Source organism: Pimephales promelas, chromosome 4 (genome assembly GCF_988280905.1).
Source record: "Pimephales promelas chromosome 4, fPimPro1.hap1.1, whole genome shotgun sequence".
Classification (NCBI taxonomy): Eukaryota; Metazoa; Chordata; class Actinopteri; order Cypriniformes; family Leuciscidae; genus Pimephales; species Pimephales promelas.
Window position 1 is genome coordinate 10031902 of NC_142772.1, and position 24947 is coordinate 10056848.

The following is a 24947-nucleotide window of genomic DNA, read 5'->3' on the forward strand; positions in this document are numbered from 1 at the left end:
GTTCTCTGGTAAGCATTCAAAAATAGTTATTCATAGTGAACTACTACTTTCATCTGTGCGCTTTTACTTACTAGTTTGTTAATCAGAGTTTCTTGTTAATTAATAATAGTTACTAGATTGTTTATATTGTGTTACCCATTGGTTCTTGTGTAGTTATTTATTAACGAAGGAACCCTATTCTAAAGTGTTACCCGACATTCTTTTAAATACACTAGAAAACTATGTTGGCATTTGTGGAATTGCACTGGCATGGTTTAAATCATACTTATCTGACCATTAGCAGTTTGTAGCAGTAAATGAATGTCTTGTTGATGTCTTAAAGGGTTAGTTCACCCAAAAATGAAAATTAAGTCATTAATTACTCACCCCCATGCTGTTCCAACCCCGTAAGACCTTCGTTCATCTTCGGAACACAAATAAATATATTTTTGATTGAATCTGAGAGCTAGATCAGTCCTAGATAGACTGTCTAAGGGAGTGGCTCTTGACGGCCTATAAAGTCATTAAAGAAAAGGTTTAAATATTCCATGTGCCTACAGCGGCTCAGTTATAAGTTTATCAAGCGACGAGACTACTTTTTGTGCGAAAAAAACATAAATAACGACTTTATTCCACTATTTCATTACTTCCTTATGGGCGCATGCGCGAGAACTGAGACGAGGACATTCTCATTCGTCTACTTCTTGTTACCGGCTGCTCACCGCTTAGGAGTTTTACCGCCACCTACCGTATAAAATGATGATCCATATATAAGGCGCTCCGGATTATAAGGAACACTGTCGTTTTTTGAGAAGATTAAAGGCTTTTAAGTGCACCTTATAGTGCGGAAAATACGCTAATTGAAAAGCGTATGTCCAGCGCGCATCTTCCTCTGCTTGTAAACAGAAAGTTTTGCGCTTCCAGCTATATCAGCACATCATTTTATACGGTAGGGGGTGGTAAAACTCCTAAGCGGTGAGCAGCCGGTAACAAGAAGTAGACGAATGAGAACGTCCTCGTCTCAGTTCTCGCGCATGCGCCCATAAGGAAGTAATGGAATAGTGGAATAAAGTTTGTTTTTTTCGCACAAAAAGTAGTCTCGTCGCTTGATAAACTTATAATTGAGCCGCCGCTGTAGGCATATGGAATATTTAAACCTTTTCTTTAATGACTTTATGGGCCGTCAAGAGCCAGTCCCTTAGGCAGTCTATGTAGGACTGATCTAGCGCTCAGATTCAATCAAAAATATCTTTATTTGTGTTCTGAAGATGAACGAAGGTCTTACGGGGTTGGTACAGCATGGGGGTGAGTAATTAATGACTTAATTTTCATTTTTGGGTGAACTAACCCAGTAAGTTCTTGTCGATCACAAGGCTCGGTACTCCGCTGCTATTCACTCTGTACATGCTACCATTGGGAGATATCATTAGGAAACATGGAATTAGCTTTCACTGTTAGGCTGATGATAACCAGCTGTATATTTCTTCAAAACCTAACAAAATGTACCAATTCACAAAATTTATGGAATGCATAGCTGATATAAAAAATTGGATGACTAGTAATTTCAAAATACAAAATTTTTACTAAACTCTGAAAAAACTGAAATTCTAAATCTAATATTGGATAATTGCCTATGAATACTGTCTAACATTGATGGCTGCTCTGTTAAGTCCTCGTCATCGGTTATAAGGAACCTGGGTGTGCTCTCTGATACCAATCTCTCATTTGAAAGTCACGTGTCTAGTATCTGTAAAACTACATTTTCCATCGTAAAAATATATATATAAATTACACCATATGCTCTAATTGACAAATGCGGAACACTTAGTTCATGCGTTCATGACATCAAGGCTAAATTATTGTAATGCTTTACTGGGTAGTTGCCCTGTATGTTTAATAAACAAACTTCAGCTAGTTCAAAACGCAGCAGCTTGAGTTCTTACCACCAGGATGACCATTTTAGCCCAGTTCTGTCAACCCTGCATTGGCTGCCAATTAAACATCATGTAAATTTTAAAATATTGCTGATTACTTACAAAGCACTAAATGGTTTAGCTCCGCAGTGCTTGAGCGAGCTCTAAACGCATTATAGTCCTTCACGTCTATTACGATCTCGAAATTCCAAATTTCAAAATAGGAAGCAGACACACTCTGTCAGTTCAAATCTAGACTAAAAACACATCTCTTTGGCCTAGCTAGCATACACAACACACTATAGACTTCCTTAATTCAAAATTAGGCTGCATAGTTTAGATCAGCTGAAACTGGGAACACGTCCAGTAAATCCTGATGTACTTGGTACATCATAAGAACGATGGCGTCGATGCTAATATTAGTCTCTCTGTTTATCCTGAGGGACCCTCTATGGTGGACCTGCGCATGGACCCATCCCAACTCATCCTTAAGTGACGGCCTCATCGACCCGACAGTCATCGGCACTGATCCTCAACAACTCGTCTCCATACCGGCGTAATTACTTCGACTTGCAAACAGATGGAAATGGACAAATACTCTAAATGTTCCAATCCAATTTGACTTGTAATGCTGCCCGAATCACACTGTTCCTTCGTTGGACAGAGAACTGGGAGAACTGGCCCCTGACTGAGCCTGGTTTCTCCCAAGGTTTTTTTTCTCCATTCTGTCCCTGATGGAGTTTTGGTTCCTTGCCACTGTTACCTTGGCTTTTGGCTTGCTTAGCTGGGGACATTTAATATTCAACAATATTATTGATCTGTGTTGTATTATTTTCAGGTTATCACTGTGAAGCTGCTTTGATACAAGTACTTAATTTTTGGAATCTGATTTCATATTTACATGTAATCAGTTACTACCCAACACGGAAAGACACGCATGATCACACGCCCTTCATCTGATTTTGTTACGGTTGCGGTGTAGATAAAGAAAGGCTCCACTTCAAAGATTTACTCAAAAATAAAACAACAAACAGATTCAGGCAGGCCATGGATACACACAAAAACACATTGTAACATTAACAAGAACCAACCAGAACTGACTGAACTGAGCAAACTAAATACAACCACAAATGAACACCAAGCAGGTGACACAGATTATCAGGACGATGAACAGGTGGATGATTGAGGGAGTGAGTTCAGATGTGGAGACAAGAGGATGCTGGGAAGTGTAGTGAAGATGACAAAGACAGAATGGTGCAGACGAGGACTGTGACAGATTTGGTTGGATATAATGAGAACATAATGTCAGTTATCAGAACTCCTGTGGTCACAGCCCTTGAAGCAAGCACTTGGATTAAACAGAGCTTATTTTCCCTCAGACCACCTGTCCCTGTGTAAAAGGAAGGGAAGTGTGCAGACTCTTTGAGTAACATACTTCTGTGTGAAGTGTTCTCCATTTTCATTCTTAAAAATAAAGGTTCTTAAATGGATCTTTGTCAGGGTCTACGGTTCCATGAAGAATCTTTAAAATCCATGAAACTTCCCACTGCACTCTTTTTAGAGGAAAAAGTTCTTTAGACTCAAAACACATCTGTTTAGCTGTGCATTTACTGAATGAGCACTGTGCCACTGTTCGTCTGACTATTACTGTACTTCATTTTATTTTTTATTCTAAATTGTTTTAATTATTTACTGTATTTTATTTTTATTATTATGATTTTTTTTATTCTAAACTGTTTTAATTATTCTGATTTCTTTTGATTATTTTAATTTCTTCCATGTAAAGCACTTTGAATTGCCACTGTGTATGAAATGTGCTGTATAAATAAACTTGCCTTGCCTTTAGACTACAGACTAAAAAAGATTTGTTTCACACTAAAAAATTGGTTCCTCTGTGGCATTGCTGCAAAACGCCCTTTTTAGTTCATACTGGCACTTATGTTTTTGAGTGTGTACTACAGAGTCTATTGTCATGTCAGAACTTCCCCAGTCAGTCCTGGCGCCTATAGCACCTGCTTCTGTAAGAATGCATCCTGCCCTTAACCTCACGTCAAAAGGTCAGAGTGCCACAGCACCACTGAAAACACAAGGCTTATTTAAAAACAATGTTTAAAAGTAAAGAATGTAAAATTTTACATTAAATTGTTATTTCTGTCATAATTGACTCATGTTGTTCCAGTTCCATAAGACTTTAGTATATTTTCAAAACACAAATTAAGGGATTTAAGATAATGTAATCTGTGTGTTATGTGTGAGCAGGTTTGAGTCGGAGCGAGAATCCAAAAGCAAGCTAAGCTCAAAAGTTTAACAAACACCATTAACATAGATAATCCAAAAACAAGCATATAATCCTAAGGCAGCAGCTGAAGCACAGAGGTTTAAATAAACAGGTTAAAAAGGGAACGATGAGGGACAGGTGTTGGTGATCAGTTGTCATGGGAGCTAATGAGGATAACTATAGTGACAAAAAAGGTACAAGACAAAACAGGAACCAAACACAACATAAGCAACGTTTTGACAATTCCACATAACTTTTTTTTTTTTCGGTTTCACTTTATTTTAGATCCTTATTCTGTAGCCTAGACACACCCTAGCAGCAGCAAAAATTATTTTGCCACCAGTGTGGTCTAGCAACTCTCCATACATTTTAGCTGGAAAAAACAAACTCTGGTCAGGCCAATCACATCGTGTATAGAGTCGGCGGGCGGGCTTAACACTAGAACGGCCACAACGGTCATTTTCACCGTTTTGAATTTTATATCTACAACAACTTTGTTGAAAAAAAAAAAAAATCCTGTTGGTACCTGACTGTCCCTAAAATTGTCTGTATTTTCATTTAAAATGCTTTTCATATAAATTCCCAGACAGCAAACTGACATTGAATCAACGTGGAAACTCTCATGACATTGAAACAACGTTGATTTTGCTCATCGAATTAACGTTGAACCAACGTCAGACGCGGCATTCTTCAAAGCTAAATGAAAATCGAAAATTGGTTTGCTTTCATAACGTTGAAACAACGCGTTGATTTCAAGTTAATTTTCCGTTAGTTTTGAAAGAATGACGCGTCTGACGTTGGTTCAACGTTAATTCGATGAGCAAAACAATGTCAGATCAACGTTGTTTCGATGTCATATTTCCACGTTGATTCAATGTCAGTTTGCTATCTGGGTTAAGTTACGTAAACGTAAGGCAAAACAAAAATAATGAACATATTTACCTATTTCGGCCATAGACGGTCATATTGACCGCACTGAATTTCGCGATATTTTTTTGTTAAATATCCCGCGGTTGATCGTGTTCTCTCTCAACTGTCAACAGAAAGGTCCGTCCGGTCACCTCTGTAGCGGTGTTTGCTATATTTCTACATTAGTTGTTGATCAGAAATAAGCAAATAAAACCGGACTACAGTTATCTATAATACGTTATCTATAGGCTATATATCATCAGGGAGTGATTCAGAGTCAGAGTCCACATCAAGGAAAAAGAAACGGCTGCTATCATCAGACACGGCGGATCCAGATGTTCCATTCATGTCGGATGATCCTGGTGAGCTCTGCTGCCCCGTCCTGCGCTGTTTGTTTTGCTGCATGGGCTGTTCACTTCTGCTCTATTATTATTATTAGCCTATTGACCGCTTCGCATATCGTCACTATCTAACATTTTCGTCATAGTTTTTGTCATTCAAACCTAGTTTTTATTTAGTTATCGTCTCGTTTTCGTCTTTGAAAAAATGTGGTTGACGAAAATAATTATGAAAATTATTCGTCAATGAAATAAACACCATTTTGAATCTAACGGTCAAAATGACCGTTTGTGGCCGTTCTAGTAGTTTTGGAATTCTGGCACTTCTAGTGTTAACATAATGACGACAGTTGCGACGGTTCACTGCTGTACTTGAAAACAAAGAATGGCTGCTGCTGGCGAAAAGCTGTCTTTTGATTCGGCTTTGACTGCTACTCTGGATGATTTGAACTTAAGCTTTTTTAAGCTTAAGCTTTTAAAGAACAGCACTTCAGTCATTAAAAAAAAAGAGATGTGTTCGGAGTTTTGCCGGATATGGTAAAAGTTAATATATCAACTTCCTCCGCTGGTGGGAAAACGCATGGGACTCAGCCGTCACCTTCTTTGTTGCTCTGATTGATTGTAGCACTATCCAATTGCGTGCAGAGAGAATTTAAAAGACAACCGTTTATCCCGCCCTTTCGGATTGAGCCCTGACAATGATGAGTTCCCAGACCTAACATCTTGTGTAGGTCTGGCATGCCAGGCAACACATTCTGTTCATTATAAGTTAAAGGAACATTTTACTCATTGCAACATAATCTTTATTGAAAGTGGAATATATATGTAGTTGAAATGTAAACAATTTTTTTTAATTTGGTGCCCTCTTGACGAGAAAAGAGAGAAAATAATCAAGGGGCGCATTTTTATTAAAAGACTACAGGTCCCACAATGCACCGCATTGCACAGCTCCGGAAGCCACACCCACTAATCCGGAACAGCGCAAACAGAGAATTCACTCTTCCGTCTACATGGCTAACATTAGCTGTCATGGGAGTTTCAAATTCATTTCACACAAAATGTCTAGTTGGCTGTGGCGAGCAGGACGATCGAGGGTGAGGGATGTAAGGACGGCGCGTTGCGCGAGTGATAATGTAAGAGACCTGTGAGGCACGCCGGTCTTGTGTCTCTCACGGAGGAGCGAAAACATAAAATAGGGAACGACGACGGCAGATCGAGAGAGAAACAGGCCTGATTTTATGTTGTTTTGTTTCTGCAGTCGTCAATGAGTGGGTGCTGGCTTATACTTTCGTTTTGTATTTGTTCATTTTACTATTCAAATGTTTAAATGTTCCCCGGTTCCTGCCTCCTTCTTCCACAACAACAAACCCCGTTCACGTTACATTGGCAAATTATTAGTGAATAACTCCTTGTTTGTATTTATTTATGTTTGGTGAATTACTGCATGATACCTGGATGTTCTGTAGGCGAATCTATCACAAAACAAACGTCCGTGAGCTCGTCTGATTCAGAGATTTCCTCCAGGAGAAATTGCCATCGTTGAAATTCTCTGCAGCAGAAAGACTCTGCGTCCGTAGGACGCAGGAGAGTACAGGCAACAGCAGGCTGCTGAGCTTGACCCAGTCCGGGCTTCTCGACCGACAGGCAGCCGCCTCCTGTACCTCCATCAGCCTCAGCTGCTCTAAACTATACTGTGGCTCGTAAAGACGGACACGAACATCGGATCCGAGCAGCAGAACATCAAAATCCTCTTCTTCCATATCATGTTTAGTTTCTTCCGTCATTGTCATAACTTACTATCTCCAAAGCGCTTGTTAGCTTAGCTTCCAAACAAGATGGCGGATATTGATTTCAGTTTCTGCAAGTGAAGTCCCACCCACTGATCTGTTATAGGCCTGTAGGGTGAGTGGGTCCCACACCCTGGAATAATAATGAGCTAATGTTTGTAGTCTAAAAGATTTTAATGAAATGTGACTTCCTGCTTATCGTGACGCAAAATGACGAATTTTACCTCACGATAAGCAGGAAGTAATACACTTAAATACTTATTTCTCCCATCTCAGGGGAAAATAAGGGAATAAACCACGACCATTCAAAAATATGACTGGGTTTCTAAAGATTAATGCAAATGGGCAAAGTGACCCTTTAATAATGTTGCCCCTACATGTCTACTAGCCTCATTAGAGTGTTAGTAGAGTATTAGTAGACAGGCAGGGTTAGGGATAGAGTAAGTTGACATGTAGTTGCGAACTTACTTCAGTAGAATGACTGTTGGGGGACCATCACAATAAAGAGTTTCCAGATATTAAGCAGACAGTCTACGAATACTCTAATGACAGCTGGATGACAAGTAGTTTCAAAGTTACTTATAGTCAAAAGAATGTTCAAAAGGGACCATCAAAATAAAATTTTAACACAAATTAAAATTTTTGGGTGAACTATACCCTAAGTCTGTTTGATCATAAGTTAAAATATGTGCTGACTGAGAAGTAATCAGGCTTTATTTTATTTAGAATATTTTCAAAATAAATACAGATAACAGGTTTTTGTTACATATAAATATGAGAAAAGCAAAGGTTTCATTTGTATGACTGAGCAAGGGTCAGAGAGGTATTCTAAGCATGCTATGCATTGTTCAGTTGGCGCTAATGAAATTGTAGCAGGCACGGGTTGCTATTGGGCTCTTTAAATAGTGTCGCAATGTCTGTCATCTTAGGTTACTCGTAATAAAACTTCCACTGTAAGGGACTCAACGTAACTGCAAGTTATTATGCCACAATGTTGTCATTTGAGCTTTAACCTGGAATGTTTCTTTAATTAACGGCTCACTAGAAAAAAAGACAGTCTTGTCGCCACCCTCTGGCTAAATGATGCAAGTGGCGCAAACACAGACAACAAGATGTAAACAACACTGGTCCAGAAGCACTTCCTGTTTCAGTTTGTAACTGTTTTCTTTATTTCACATGTAAAGAAAACATCTTAAAGATGTTTGTTTAACTTTTTGATTCAGTTTTAAATGTTCTGTTGGTTGTATTTTATCCCAGCTTTTATGTAGCGTTAAAAAAGTGAAACAGGAAGTGCTTCTGGACCAGTGTTGTTTACATCTTGTGAAATGGTCTATACAAATAGTGAAAAGTCAAACACATTCGAAAAAACGTTATACAAATATATTGTTTTTATTTATTTGATCATACACAATTTATATCTCAGTAATTGCTTAAAGAGGAGAAGACAAATTGTATTTTATTTTTGAAACTGTCTATTTCATGAGAAAACATTGTGTGTTTGTAACCAAGCTGGAATGTGATTGTGGAATAAACCCTCTTGGCTCTCTTTCTGCTGAGAGAGATTAAAGACGGACGCAGACTTTGCCCTGTCTCATTTATTTTTCCTGTTTCACATACCAGCCGGTACCTGTAACAGAAGCAAATGTCAAACAGATCCTGTTGACGATGCAAAACGTCTCATCAGTGTTCTCCACCAGTTGATGGACGGACAGCGTGGCATTGTAAGGCTCTACAACAGTGTCTGAGACTTTAGGTGAGGGCATCACGCTGAAGGCGCACATGATGCGGTTTGGTTACTCCTCACGGATTTTCTTAATGAGCAGCGAGCCCATGCCTGAATACGATGCTGAATAAAGACAGATTTTGTTATTTTTGGACCAAAATGTATTTTTGATGATTCAAAAAAATTCTAACTAACTTATTTCCTTTCTGGACAAGGACAGTTTACCATGTACATGTTCAGTGGAGGGACAGAAAGCTCTCGGACTAAATCTAAAATATCTTAACCCTCTGGGGTTGTTCGTTTCAGAGTCACACTTGGGGTGTTCGGGTCCAAATGGACCCAAAGGGCGGGATTCATATTTAAAAAAACAAAAAAAATCATGATTTTTTTTTTTACTCGTTTTTTTATAATATTTTTTCTTTTCTTTTTTGGTGTTTTGGGAAAATGTCAAAAAAAAAAAATTTATAATTAGTATTAATGCAATAATTATGACTAAATTTCCCCCCATTGAACATAATAGAAAAAATATTAAAAAAAAAAAAAATTTAAAGCTGTATTTCATTTTAGAGTCAAGCCTAGGCCTCATAAAAGCAATTTTCGAAATTAGATGGATGCCATCTGGTGGACAAACTAAGCATTTTAAAAATGCAAAACACATGTATAATCTGAATTTTTTGGTGTGTTTGTGTATAAAAGTGTGTTTGTGGTTGTGTGTGTGTGTGTGTGTCTGGATGTGTCTGTTTTGCACTCTTGATGTTTTATAGAGTCACTCCTTCACTCCTTCACAGATGAATTAGTTAGTTCCTGGACAAGGCCTGCGAAATACTAAACATTATCCGAGACTGAAGTGTTGCAGAGATTGAGCTCACCTCACTTCTGTAACGGTTAATGTGAGGAACGGCGCCCTCTGCTGTTTTTGGAGGATAATACACTTTCCTATCTGAAACTCCTTGTTTAGTGGCAAAAAGGATTTAATGTGATTGATGTGATTGTTATTTTATTTTATATTTTAGATGTGTGACAAATAAATCAAATAAAACGATCGTCTAAGTCCCGGTATACACAACTAAAGCGCATTAGGCAGTTTATCGGCAAAAGATGTGGCGACATCTTGTGGTCGAATGACGCCATACAAATACCGAAAACACGGAGCATTAGCAAATGAAACATAGCATAAGTAGGCCCGCGAAATAAAAAATAATAAATTCAGTGAACTGTGACAAGTTTTTTTTGCCGCGTATTTCTCACCTGCTCGATTAACAATTACAGTGTACATAGTAGGTCTGCATGTAGCCTAGCTAATTACCAGAATCATCAAACGCCAAAATCCCAAGATAACACCATAGTTGTCACCAAAATACCATAACCTGTTAGAAAATCCGATTTAAGCGAGTAGCTGCTTGCTTTGTATGACAGCTGGTTCATAGCAAGTCGCTAGCTGGTGGAGCGTGGAGGCTAGATTCCCAGACAGCAAACTGACATTGAATCAACGTGGAAACGACGTCTCTCATGACATTGAAACAACGTTGATTTTGCTCATCGAATTAACGTTGAACCAACGTCAGACGCGGCATTCTTCAAAGCTTAATGAAAATCGAAAATTGGTTTGCTTTCATAACGTTGAAACAACGCGTTGATTTCAAGTTGATTTTCCGTTAGTTTTGAAAGAATGACGCGTCTGACGTTGGTTCAACGTTAATTCGATGAGCAAAACAATGTCAGATCAACGTTGTTTCGATGTCATGTTTCCACGTTGATTCAATGTCAGTTTGCTATCTGGGCTTGCAAAAGCAACAAGGTCAGAGGTCATTCAACCCTTAAGTGGTCAAGCAGGTTTTTAGATGGTGGCGGGTCAGTGAGCTAATGACCAGTAAGCTAGTTGTGGACTGTTTTTATTCCTCTGTTCCAACTGTTTGACCATCAGTCATTGGTGCTGTGTTGAATTTGTATGTTCTGTAGGCTAATACACATACACCATGAGTAAAATAAGTTTGGTGGGTCCCTTATTTCATTTAACACTTGAACAAAAGTCTAAGGGTTATAGGTCACAATAATAGGCTAATAATTATCTATATCTATCTATACAATAGCTTACCCTACCAAAAGCCGACGTGGAAAATGCACATGAACACCCCCTCATGTGGTATTTTCCACTGAGCATCTTAGAATATTTTGATGGACGAGTTGCCGAGATGAGATAACCTTTGAACTTTTCAAAATGGCGGAGAGCACCGCAAGAGTCGTGAATGGTAAAAAATCAAATATATACTATTCATGATCTAGAAAATATATAGCATATTATATTTACCTTTTGGGTTTTGATCAATCATTTTCTTGCTGTTGCAGATGATTTAAGCAATCTAAAATAGTTTTAGCTAAATAACAGGTCTGGATCTCCATCTTTTTACCACATTACGACAACAAAAGCACTTGAACACAACACACTGGTAAATACCACTTCACAAGTGGAAAATATCCTATTTTCCATAGCACATAAACGCAGCAACACCCTCCCAGCTTGAGCCGACTGGGGCCTGATGGGTGGATTTTCTGGCCAATCAGAGCTGGAGGTGCTCAGAAATAACTAATTATGTACTTTTCTCTTTTACTTTTTTTGTTCTGTTCCGTTTTTTGCCTTTTTTTTTCAGCGGATGATTTCATTTCCTATAAGATGTGAAATTTTAACAGAGTTGTATTTCTACAATGACCAAACTTGGCTCAATGATACCATGGAAAGATCTCAGGAACTTATAACTGTTAATGCAAAGGACTTGGTTTGAGGGAAAAGCTTTTGAGTCAAGGATAAGGAGGACTCTTTACAAATCGGATATTGAATCTGAATCTATTGAATATTGAAGTGATAAACACTTTTATTTTATTGTTTTCAGAGACAGGAGTTGAATTTTGCACTGTTTTTCTGTAATAACCTCTACTTCCTTGTGCTAGACCAAGACGGAACAATTGCCACATGTTTCTTCTAGACATAGTTTATGTCGGCTCAAACCGAATTGAGCAGCTTAATGTAAAACAAAGAGATTTTGAGCACCTAAAAATTAAGTTTCCACTGTAGGCCACTAATCAAATGTAAACCCATTAACTAAGAAGTTAACTCTTTTTGTATTGGTCTCAGACTGTATGCTGTAATCAATATACTGTTATAGGTTACATTCTCTTCTCATGATCCACCATACAGTTCAGTTCTGTGCTTGATTTGGTTTGGCCCGGACTAGAATACTTCTCTGAGATGTTAACCCTGCGTGAGCACAGCCGGTCGTTGCGGTCTTCAAAACAAATGGTTTTGGAAGTCCCAAGGTCAAAGTATAAGCGATGGGGCATTTGATCAGGCATTTGCAGTTGCTGCTCCGAGACTCTGGAACAAGCTACCCCCTGATATTCGCACAATTGCTGATGAAACTAAACTTCAAACCCACCTATTTAGAATGGCTTTTAATACACAGTAGAGTTGCGACAATTTCAAGTCAAGTCAAGTCACATTTATTTATATAGCGCTTTTCACAATACAGATTGTACCAAAGCAGCTTCACAGTGATAACATGAAAGTAGTACAACACAGATCAATAATATTGTTAAATATTAACTATCCCCGACTAAGCAAGCCAAAAGCAAGGCGACAGTGGCAAGGAACCAAAACTCCATCAGATTGGATGGAGAAAAAACCTTGGGAGAACCCAGGCTCAGTCGGGGGCCAGTTCTCCTCTGGCTTACATTCATATTGTTTATATATAAATATTAAATATAAATATTGTTTATATATAAAACGGCGCCATAACATATCGCCGGCGTTGAGTCGTCTCTTCACAGGCGTTGGGGCATCCGAAATCCCCGTGAGAGGCTGGATACAAACCTGGACCTGACGAACGCCATTTTTCTCGGGGCAAGCGTCCTGAGATAACAGCTGAAAGGCAGATGGGAAATAATTAGCATAGCTGATGTTCATAATGATTTCCATTATACGGGAGTCGGTGTTAGAAAACCACTATCTCACAAACTCTCACAAATACTTTTTCTAGTATTTTGGACATAAATGGAAGATTTGAAATGGGTCTGTAATTTGCTAAGTTAATTGCGGTTTCTTAATGAGAGGTTTTATTACTGCCAGCTTGAATATTTTTGGAACATGACATATAGGGGAGGTGTTCCGGGCACGTCCCACTGGGCGGAGGCCCCGGGGAAGACCTAGGACACGCTGGAAAGACTATGTCTCCCGGCTGGCCTGGGAACGCCTCGGTGTCCCCCCAGAAGAGCTGGAGGAAGTGTCTAGGGAGAAGGAAGTCTGGACATCTCTGCTTAGACTGCTGCCCCCGCGACCCGGCCCCGGATGAAGCGGAAGAAGATGGATGGATGGACCTAAAGATAAAGACGAGTTAATAATATTGAGGAGAGGCTCTTCCACTACAGGTAATAGTTCTTTCAGTAGTTTAGTGGGTATTGGATCTAATAAACATGTTGTTGGTTTAGATGCAATGATAAGTTTATTTAGCTCCTCCTGTCCTATCGTTGTAAAGCGGTTTAGTTGTTCTAGAGGGGCCATAATTGAAGTTGAATCATAAGACACCATAGAGGATTGTACATTTATGATTGTGTTTCTTTCTTTTTTCTCATTGAAGTAATTCATAAAATCATTACTACTAAACTGTAACGGTATATTTTGCTCTGGTGATGTCTGTTTATTTGTTAGTCTAGCCACGGTGTTAAATAAAAACCTTGGATTATTTTGGTTATTTTCGATTAGTTTGCGGAGATGCTCAGCCTTGGCTGTTTTTAGGGCTTTTACTGTCTTTCCACGCGATTCTAAAGACCTCTAAATTAGTTTGTTTCCATTTACGCTCTAAGTTGCGAGTTTCTCTCTTGATAGCATGAGTAGCACTGTTGTACCAGAGTGCTTTAGTTTTATCTCTAACTTTTTCTAATCTAATTGGTGCAACAATATCTAATGTACTAGTGAAAATGGTGCTCAAACTGCTAGTCATTTCCTCTAATTCATCTGTTTGTTTGGGTTCACTTAGCAGCTTAGATAGATCAGGTAATGCATAGGTTCCACACTATGCATATTACTTCAGTTTGGACAACAAAGGCTGTGATTTGGACTTTGACTTACCAGTCATCTGGTGCGTAACGTCTTGGAGATGTTGTCCGACAGAACAGCCGCTCCGATTCTGCTGAGGTGGAGTCCATCTGCATGGGTCTCTCCCAAATCAGATGCCAATTATTTACAAAGAGCAGTTTCTTTTCATTACACATTAACATTAACCATTCATTTAGTGCATATAGTCTACTGAACACATTTTGCAGTTTTCCATTTTTTTGTCAAACAGTATTTGTATTTAACGTTACTGTCTTTCTGACATTATTATTACCTGTTCAGTAGGAAGGAAGCGGCGGACATCGAACAGGCACAGAAAAACTCTGAAGATGTCAAGTCACATTTATTGGGAAAACCCAGGATCTGTCGGCGGCCACTTCTCCTCAGGCCACTGAATACCTACCTACCTACCTACCTACCTACCTACCTACCTACCTACCCACCCACCTACCCACCCACCTACCCACCAACCCACCCACCTACCTACCCACCCACCTACCCACCAACCCACCCACCTACCTACCCACCCACCTACCTACCTACCCACCTACCTAACCACCCACCCACCTACCTACCTAACCACCCACCTACCCACCCACCCACCCACCTACCTACCTACCTACCTACCCACCTACCTACCTACCTACCTACCCACCTACCTAACCACCCACCCACCTACCTACCCATCTACCCGAACCCACCCACCCACCTACCTACCTACCTACCTACCCACCCACCCACCTACCCAGCTACCTACCTACCCACCCACCTACCCACCTACCTAACCACCCGGCCACCTACCTACCTACCCACCTACCTACCTACCCACCCACCTACCTAACCACCCACCCACCTACCTAACCACCCACCCACCTACCCACCTACCTAACCACCCGGCCACCTACCTGCCCAACCCACCTACCCGAACCCACCCACCCACCCACCCACCTACCTATCTACCTACCTACCTACCCTACCCTAGGTGGGTAGGTAGGTGGGTAAGTAGGTAGGTAGGTAGGTAGGTAGGTAGGTGGGTAGGTGGGTGGGTTGGTGGGTAGGTGGGTGGGTAGGTGGGTGGGTAGGTAGGTAGGTAGGTAGGTAGGTAGGTAGGTAGGTATTCAGTGGCCTGAGGAGAAGTGGCCGCCGACAGATCCTGGGTTTTCCCAATAAATGTGACTTGACATCTTCAGAGTTTTTCTGTGCCTGTTCGATGTCCGCCGCTTCCTTCCTACTGAATAATAATGTCAGAAAGACAGTAACAAAAATGTAGAAAAAAAATGGAAAACTGCATAGTGTGTTCAGTAGACTATTTGCACTAAATGAATGGTTAATGTTATTGTGTAATGAAAAGAAACTGCTCTTTGTAAATAATTGGCACCTACCAGTACCCACCTACCTACCTACCTACCTACCTACCCACCTACCTACCACCAACCCACTCTGCCACCTTCCTGCCTTCCGCTGCATCCACGCTCCTCATCTACAAACAAGAGATCATTAAATATTAAAATATGAAAAAGAGGGGGAGGGGGGTTTTCTGTTGACCACTAAACTTGTATCATTAAGAATCATGTCAGTCTGTGCATTAAAGAAAAGCTAGTAAAAGCTAATTTTCTTCAGCGATGTTTTATATGTGCGTCACAAGTGCATACAAAGTCCCTGTCTTAGTCTCTCAGCGGAATCATTGGATTGAGTAGCTGCTATAATATATATATATATTATACAGAAACAAGCTTCCTATATATATATATATATATATATATATATTAGGGGTGGGGAAAAAAATCGTTTCTTGATGCATCGCGATGCGGACGTGGACGATCCTGAATCGATTCACAAATGTCAAAAAATCGATTTCAAATTTTTTTTTTTTTGATATGTATTTATAATAACGTAATATTGACGGAACGCGAAAGACGGAACTCTGAAGCGCGGAAGTGCAGTGGTGGGACCGTCTGTGGCGTGCACATAACAGAGATGAGATGGCACGCGAGATCCAAACACTTTCCTTGTTAGGTTAAAAGCTGACGTGTGGAAATATTTTGGCTTCTGAAGTTGAAGGGGGAAAGGAGCTGGACAAGAGCCGCACTAGTTGTACGCTTTGTGGAATAAAACCAACGACGGAAACACGACAAATATGATAAGCCATATGACACCTTTCCAGCCAGAGCAGGAAAAACACTCGCCTGCACCAGTCGTTATATTATTTATTTACAAGTATGCTCCTAGCTCCTAGTTCTTTATGGGTCATTAATTTGTACTTTTAAAGCAAATTATTTATAGTCACACACAAAAGATTCAGATAATCGATTTGTAACATTATAAATGTCTTGTACTTTAACTTTTGATCAACTTAATTTATCCTTGATGAATAAAAGTATAGATTTCTTTTTTCTTTTGCCCAAAAAATTAAATAAAAATTCTTACCGACTCCAAACATTTGAACGGTATTGTTTAATGTTACAAAAGCTTTCTATTTCAGATAAATGCTGTTCTTTTGAATTTCTGGGTGATTCTCTGAATCGGGTGCCCTTCAAGTCCCCCAAACTTGCTTCAAAGATTTTCAATTGAAGGAAATCACAAAATACATTTTAATGCTGACAATTAATAGAACCAGGTGCATTTGCATTATAATGCAACAAAATTGCTTTTGAAAAAAAAATAAAGTTAATAAATGTAAAGATAATGAGTTACCTAAGTAGTAGACAACAAGCATGTTTGCATGTCCTCACTAACCATCATTATATTTTCAATGAATATCAAACAAATAAAAAGTGCAATTAATACCAAAATGTTGCTGCTGCTAATATAATCATATGTTGATCTAGTGTATTTTCGTTTACTGTTGTGAAATGGAAAATCAATAATCGGTAATCGAGAATCGTTAATAATCGAAAATCGACTGTAATCGAATCGGGACTTCAATAATCGTAATCGAATCGAATCGGGAAATCAGACAGATTAACCACCCCTAATATATATATATATATATATATAGGAAGCTATATATATATACATATATATACATATATAGGAAGCTTGTTTCTGCCACAGAATAAAAAAGGTACTACTTTTTATCTCACAATTCTGACTTTGTGCGTGATATAAAGTCAGAATTGTGAGATAAAAAGTTGCAATTATCTTTTAAATTATTTTATTCTGTGGTGGAAAACAAGCTTCAGATATTTATATATAAACGCTAAATGAAATAAAATATAAATAACTAAAACTTAATTTGAGTTAATTTCTGGACATTTCTCCTTTTATTTTGCTTACATTAATTAATGAAAACTATATATATATATTTAAATAACAAAAATTTAAAAAAAAAAAAACTTAAAAAAAGCACTAGGGATACTTTTACACAACAACTATTAAAAAGGGAAAATTTCTTCTTATGTTTTTATAATTATATATATATATATAGCTAATATAACTGTATTAATTAATCAGATACCTGGACTTTCGTCCGATTGTCTTTAATAGGCGGGAGTGTTTTGGGGCCCTTGGTATCAACAACAGCTTTGGCCTTTATCAGCTGAGAGAGAGAGAGAGACAGAACAATAAGCAACAGAAGAATAATCAAAGCTGAAATCAAATTAAACAAACTTATTTATATCAGCTATGGTTACTAACATTTCTAACATGTTTACTTCTGAATATTATATTTTATTCACGGCTATCATTCGTAGTAGCCTATTCACAAACTGTTTTTCAAAATGTTTTCCCTAATACCTTTTGTTGATGCATATTTCTTTGGTGCTGCTCTTCCCATTCCCTCATTGGTAAGAGAGCTGACGGCTTCCGCTGTGTGGGGGACGCAACCTGCAGAAATTAAAAATGAAGAAATAAACAGATAAATAGATATTCAATGTTTTTTTGTGTTGTAAACGCCTCTTTAAAAATAAATATCGCTCAAGTCCTGAGGAGCTAAACCATTTAGTGCTTTAAAATACTGATTTCGAATCCACTTGACATGCTGTTTTTCACAGGCATTAACAAGAGCAGCGTGAGCATCCACAATGTGTGCTATTGTGTTTCACAGAAGGGTTGGAAACATGATGAAGGCGAGAAAATGAAGAAGAAATTAGCTCCGCTTTAAAAAGTGTGAATTACGATCATACCTGTTTGTTGGTCTCCCCTCGTGGAAAACGAGAGCAGTTGTCTCTCCTTTGCTGTACCTTTTCCCAATCAGCTTCCCAGACGTCCCTCCTGAAATTTGATTCCAGCATCAGGATTCGCTGGTCATTCTGCTTGTTTTCAAGAGACATTTTCTTTTCTTTCTGCAACTGAAGACAAACACTGTTATTATCATGCATTTCATCTACTCCACGTTACTTCATAACACATCACTGTAATCGGCAATAGTACTGTTATATATATATATATATATATATATATAATATAGCTAATATAACTATATTAATTAATCAGATACCTGGACTTTCGTCCGATTGTCTCTAATATGAGGGAGTGTTTCGGGGCCCTTGGTATCAACAACAGCTTTGGCCTTTATCAGCTGAGAAAGAGAGAGAGACAGAACAATAAGCAACAGAAGAATAAGCATCAGCTGAAATCAAATTAAACAAACTTATTTATATCAGCTATGGTTACTAACATTTCTAACATGTTTACTTCTGAATATTATATATTTTATTCATGGCCATCATTCGTAGTAGCCTATTCACAAACTGTTTTTCAAAATGTTTTCCCTAATACCTTTTGTTGATGCATATGTCTTTGGTGCTGCTCTTCCCATTCCCTCATTGGTAAGAGAGCTGACGGCTTCCGCTGTGTGGGGGACGCAACCTGCAGAAATTAAAAATGAAGAAATAAACAGATAAATAGATATTCAATGTTTTTTTGTGTTGTAAACGCCTCTTTAATGTGTGCTATTGTGTTTCACAGAAGGGTTGGAAACATGATGAAGGCGAGAAAATGAAGAAGAAATTAGCTCCGCTTTAAAAAGTGTGAATTACGATCATACCTGTTTGTTGGTCTCTCCTCGTGGAAAACGAGAGCAGTTGTCTCTCCATTGCTGTACCTTTTCCCAATCAGCTTCCCAGACGTCCCTCCTGAAATTTGATTCCAGCATCAGGATTCGCTGGTCATTCTGCTTGTTTTCCAGAGACATTTTCTTTTCTTTCTGCAACTGAAGACAAACACTGTTATTATCATGCATTTCATCTACTCCACGTTACTTCATAACACATCACTGTAATCGGCAATAGTACTGTTATAGAGCTATATATATATATATATATATATATATATATAGCTAATATAACTATATTAATTAATCAGATACCTGGACTTTCGTCCGATTGTCTCTAATATGAGGCAGAGTTTCGGGGCCCTTGGTATCAACAACAGCTTTGGCCTTTATCAGCTGAGAAAGAGAGAGAGACAGAACAATAAGCAACAGAAGAATAATCAAAGCTGAAATCAAATTAAACAAACTTATTTATATCAGCTATGGTTACTAACATGTTTACTTATATTTTATTCACGGCCATCATTCGTAGTAGCCTATTCACAAACTGTTTTTCAAAATGTTTTCCCTAATACCTTTTGTTGATGCATATTTCTTTGGTGCTGCTCTTCCCATTCCCCCATTGGTAAGAGAGCTGACGGCTTCCGCTGTGTGGAGGACGCAACCTGCAGAAATTAAAAATGAAGAAATAAACAGATAAATAGATATATGGCACCTGTTTAATAAATCAACTATCCCTTTAAAATGGTGTACTATGTCAATCAAGTGTAACGTCATAAACACTTAGAATTTCCCATAAATGCTGTTTTTTCATTTAAGTAATCCCTTAATAAGCGATAAGTGTTGCATAAAACCCCTTAATGTCTGGCAGGTTTGTGTTTTCACCGCCATTCTCCTTTTTAAGCCCCGCCCTACATTTTTTCTTGTTCGAGAAGCTGTTGTGTTGACAAATCTGGTCCTCCCTTGAAATCGGGTTGATTTTTATCTCGATAACTTAAGCCTTAAATGCTTTTTTGTTGTAAACGCCTCTTTAAAAATAAAGCTCGGTCAAGTACTTACCATTTTACGGCCCCTCCCGTGATCTGACTCCTGCGTCATGATTGGCTGGTTGATCCACTGCTTTTCATGAGTCAGCTCCTCCTTCTTTCTCTGTGTGTTTACACTGTAAAACCAGATATATAACATTATCATAACATAACATAAATAACATTTTTATTACTTGTCAAATTAAATAGAATATTTTTTTTAATGTTTTATTTTATTTCAAAATAATTTCTACATCTTGTTTAGATGTTTTGTATATACATGAGACGCAGCTCAAATAAACACCTCGCTGAGTTACTATGTTAACCAGCTACACACTGACGTCTGAGCACACACACACACACACCTGAGCTGTGGGCAATGTTTCCTGTTGTCCACCAGTTCTTTAGTGATCGCAGGAAGTTTTGTGGCCAGACGATGATTGTCCACAACTAATTTGGCCATTCTCAACTGAAACAGAGACAGAACAACATCAACATATAACTCATAGAACTCAAACTGAGCGGCTCAAATCTATCTAAAAATAACAGGAACGTCTGTGTGTGTGTGTGTGATGGATTTCAGACTTGACTGGTGTCTTGCTACAGGTGCAGTGACGAGTTTTACGTTGTTTGGATTAGCTATAAATGCAAAATACACTACCGGTCAAAAGTCTTAGATCAGCAATATTTTTTATGTTTTTAAATGAAGTCTCTTCTGCTCACCAAGGCTGCTTAGTTTGATGAAAAAATGACAAAACAGTAATATTGTGAAATATTATGACAATTTAAAATGACTGTTTTCTATTTTGATATATTTTAAAATGTAATTTGAAAGCTGAATTTTCAACATCATTACTGTTGCTGATTACGCATCAGTTTGCAGTGTCACATGATCCTTCAGAAATCATTCTAAAATGCTGATTTTATGCTCAAAAAACCTAAATTATTATTTTCAATGTTGAAAACAGTCGTGTACCATTTCCCCCCCAAAAAAATCTGTTGAAGAGAAAGTTCAAAAGAACAGAATTTATTTAAAATATAATCTTTTTTTTTTACATTATAAATGTCTTTACTGTAACTTTTGATCAATTTAACTCATCCTTGATGAATAAAAGTATTTTCTAATTTCTTTCCCCCAAAAATAAAAAAATAAATTCTTATTGACCCCAAACTTTTGAAGGGCAGTGATTAATGTTACAAAAGCCTTCCATTTCAGATCAATTCTGTTCTTTTGAACTTTCTATTCATCAAAGAATCCTGAAATAAAAATTTAAAAAACTGTTTTCAACATGGATAATAATCATAAATGTTTCTTGAGCATCATATTATAATCATTTCTGTAGGATCATGTCACACTAAAGACTTGAGTAATGATGCTGTAAATTCAGATTTGATCACAGGAATAAATTACACTTCACTATACATTCACATAGACCTCTGTTTTAAATTGTAATAATATTTCACAATATTACTGTTTTTTTGGGGTATTTTTTATCAAATATTGCTGCCTTGGTGAGCAGAAGATACTTCTTTTAAAAACATAAAAAATCTTACCGATATAAAACTTTTGACCGGTAGTGTATATCAGTAAATAACTATATAAGAAGCACTTAGAAGGTTGTGGTTCAAAAATAATCATTCTGACATAAACACATACAAAACAACAATTACTAAAACACACAAAAACTGATTTTGTTCGGGCACTTTGCACTAACTTAGATCAATTTCACGCTATATCAAACATAACGTTACTAAAAAAAAGCAATTATAACCCCTTAAGTTACCTTGTCGTCGTCGGACAGGGTCCAGCTATTCTGAATACAGTTCACGGAAAGTTTCACAGACAGGTCGGTCATCTGGTTCTTCTTTCCTTGATGTTTGGACGTTTCAGAGTTCGTTATAAAAATATAATACCGTGCAGATTTCACAAATTCAATGTTCTTCCAAAGACGTTCGAAACCAAGCGGAGAGACAGTGAAGTGCAGTGGAGGCTACTGTGATGTCACAGGGCAGTGCAGCGAGAGGACGCCTTGGCAGACGGCCAACGCCCACGCACATCGTTTCTCTTAGGAGGATGAAAATAATCTTATTTAAAGTGAAGTTTGATATCTGTCTTGCAGTTTTTTTTTTGTTTTTGTTTTGTTTTTTATTTCTGTCTTGCAGTTAACCTCATATGAAAAACTGTCACACGTGACCTCCCCTGAGACGCCATCTTAGAGGGCATAACTTTTTTCCTTTTTTTTTTTTTTTGAGTTAGTGGGTATACTCTTAATTTATGCCCCCAATATTTTTTTAAGCATCCCAGCAAAGGATGAACGCTCTGTGTTATAAACAGTGACATGTAAGACTACTAGTCTTGCATTAGTACTATTCAATAATATGCAAGAATATAGAATAGAGTATAATAAATACAATAGAACACATAGAATCAGTATTCTTGCATATCAGGGTTTTCTAAATACCCAGGTCCCATAAATGAAATTGTTAGCGGGGTTCGGGGACATGATCTCGAAATGAGCATTTAAGGTGTTTTGATGGTCAAAAAAATTGACAACAGTAGCTTTAAAAGCATGAAGTAGCCTATTTGATCAGATTCTTAAACATGATGAGAATCAGTTCCAGTTTCAGCTACTTTTCTTTCCTAAATGAATCTATGTCTTTTGGACTAATCTGTTAATTTAATTAACGGCTCACTAGAAAAAAAGACAGTCTTGTCGCCACCCTCTGGCTAAATGATGCAAGTGGCGCAAACACAGACAACAAGATGTAAACAACACTGGTCCAGAAGCACTTCCTGTTTCAGTTTGTAACTGTTTTCTTTATTTCACATGTAAAGAAAACATCTTAAAGATGTTTGTTTAACTTTTTGATTCAGTTTTAAATGTTCTGTTGGTTGTATTTTATCCCAGCTTTTATGTAGCGTTAAAAAAGTGAAACAGGAAGTGCTTCTGGACCAGTGTTGTTTACATCTTGTGAAATGGTCTATACAAATAGTGAAAAGTCAAACACATTCGAAAAAACGTTATACAAATATATTGTTTTTATTTATTTGATCATACACAATTTATATCTCAGTAATTGCTTAAAGAGGAGAAGACAAATTGTATTTTATTTTTGAAACTGTCTATTTCATGAGAAAACATTGTGTGTTTGTAACCAAGCTGGAATGTGATTGTGGAATAAACCCTCTTGGCTCTCTTTCTGCTGAGAGAGATTAAAGACGGACGCAGACTTTGCCCTGTCTCATTTATTTCTCCTGTTTCATATACCAGCCGGTACCTGTAACAGAAGCAAATGTCAAACAGATCCTGTTGACGATGCAAAACGTCTCATCAGTGTTCTCCACCAGTTGATGGACGGACAGCGTGGCATTGTAAGGCTCTACAACAGTGTCTGAGACTTTAGGTGAGGGCATCACGCTGAAGGCGCACATGATGCGGTTTGGTTACTCCTCACGGATTTTCTTAATGAGCAGCGAGCCCATGCCTGAATACGATGCTGAATAAAGACAGATTTTGTTATTTTTGGACCAAAATGTATTTTTGATGATTCAAAAAAATTCTAACTAACTTATTTCCTTTCTGGACAAGGACAGTTTACCATGTACATGTTCAGTGGAGGGACAGAAAGCTCTCGGACTAAATCTAAAATATCTTAACCCTCTGGGGTTGTTCGTTTCAGAGTCACACTTGGGGTGTTCGGGTCCAAATGGACCCAAAGGGCGGGATTCATATTTAAAAAAACAAAAAAAATCATGATTTTTTTTTTTTACTCGTTTTTTTATAATATTTTTTCTTTTCTTTTTTGGTGTTTTGGGAAAATGTCAAAAAAAAAAATTTATAATTAGTATTAATGCAATAATTATGACTAAATTTCCCCCCATTGAACATAATAGAAAAAATATTTAAAAAAAAAAAAATTTAAAGCTGTATTTCATTTTAGAGTCAAGCCTAGGCCTCATAAAAGCAATTTTCGAAATTAGATGGATGCCATCTGGTGGACAAACTAAGCATTTTAAAAATGCAAAACACATGTATAATCTGAATTTTTTGGTGTGTTTGTGTATAAAAGTGTGTTTGTGGTTGTGTGTGTGTGTGTGTGTCTGGATGTGTCTGTTTTGCACTCTTGATGTTTTATAGAGTCACTCCTTCACTCCTTCACAGATGAATTAGTTAGTTCCTGGACAAGGCCTGCGAAATACTAAACATTATCCGAGACTGAAGTGTTGCAGAGATTGAGCTCACCTCACTTCTGTAACGGTTAATGTGAGGAACGGCGCCCTCTGCTGTTTTTGGAGGATAATACACTTTCCTATCTGAAACTCCTTGTTTAGTGGCAAAAAGGATTTAATGTGATTGATGTGATTGTTATTTTATTTTATATTTTAGATGTGTGACAAATAAATCAAATAAAACGATCGTCTAAGTCCCGGTATACACAACTAAAGCGCATTAGGCAGTTTATCGGCAAAAGATGTGGCGACATCTTGTGGTCGAATGACGCCATACAAATACCGAAAACACGGAGCATTAGCAAATGAAACATAGCATAAGTAGGCCCGCGAAATAAAAAATAATAAATTCAGTGAACTGTGACAAGTTTTTTTTGCCGCGTATTTCTCACCTGCTCGATTAACAATTACAGTGTACATAGTAGGTCTGCATGTAGCCTAGCTAATTACCAGAATCATCAAACGCCAAAATCCCAAGATAACACCATAGTTGTCACCAAAATACCATAACCTGTTAGAAAATCCGATTTAAGCGAGTAGCTGCTTGCTTTGTATGACAGCTGGTTCATAGCAAGTCGCTAGCTGGTGGAGCGTGGAGGCTAGATTCCCAGACAGCAAACTGACATTGAATCAACGTGGAAACGACGTCTCTCATGACATTGAAACA

The 24947-nt window shown here is 37.9% G+C and overlaps 1 protein-coding gene and 1 long non-coding RNA gene across 2 annotated transcripts; both read right to left on the reverse strand.

The window, feature by feature from the left end:
* Positions 1-12406: 12406 nt before the first annotated feature.
* LOC148981622 (uncharacterized) lies at positions 12407-14410 on the reverse strand. The gene is made up of 2 exons (XR_016168234.1): positions 14047-14410; positions 12407-13295 (listed from the first exon to the last, which is right to left on the reverse strand). It is a non-coding gene; the product is annotated as an uncharacterized LOC148981622 (long non-coding RNA).
* Positions 14411-15378: 968 nt separating this feature from the next.
* Positions 15379-22054, reverse strand: LOC120483752 (uncharacterized). Its single transcript, XM_089129936.1, has 12 exons — positions 21834-22054; positions 20415-20518; positions 20084-20186; positions 19600-19689; positions 19340-19420; positions 19019-19183; positions 18751-18840; positions 18470-18550; positions 18156-18320; positions 17767-17856; positions 17489-17569; positions 15379-15511 (listed from the first exon to the last, which is right to left on the reverse strand). The coding sequence occupies exons 1-12, from the start codon at positions 21903-21905 to the stop codon at positions 15452-15454; spliced, it is 1182 nt and encodes a 393-aa protein (XP_088986062.1). The 5' UTR covers positions 21906-22054; the 3' UTR covers positions 15379-15451.
* Positions 22055-24947: the final 2893 nt, after the last annotated feature.

Coding starts and splice junctions, on each gene's coding strand:
- LOC120483752 (XM_089129936.1), bottom strand. CDS start 21,905: ATGACCGACCTGTCTGTGAAACTTTCCGTGAACTGTATTCAGAATAGC. Junction 17,857..18,155: donor GAGGGGAGACCAACAAACAG/GTATGATCGTAA, acceptor TAATTTCTGCAG/GTTGCGTCCCCCACACAGCG. Junction 17,570..17,766: donor GAAATATGCATCAACAAAAG/GTATTAGGGAAA, acceptor TCTCTCTCTCAG/CTGATAAAGGCCAAAGCTGT.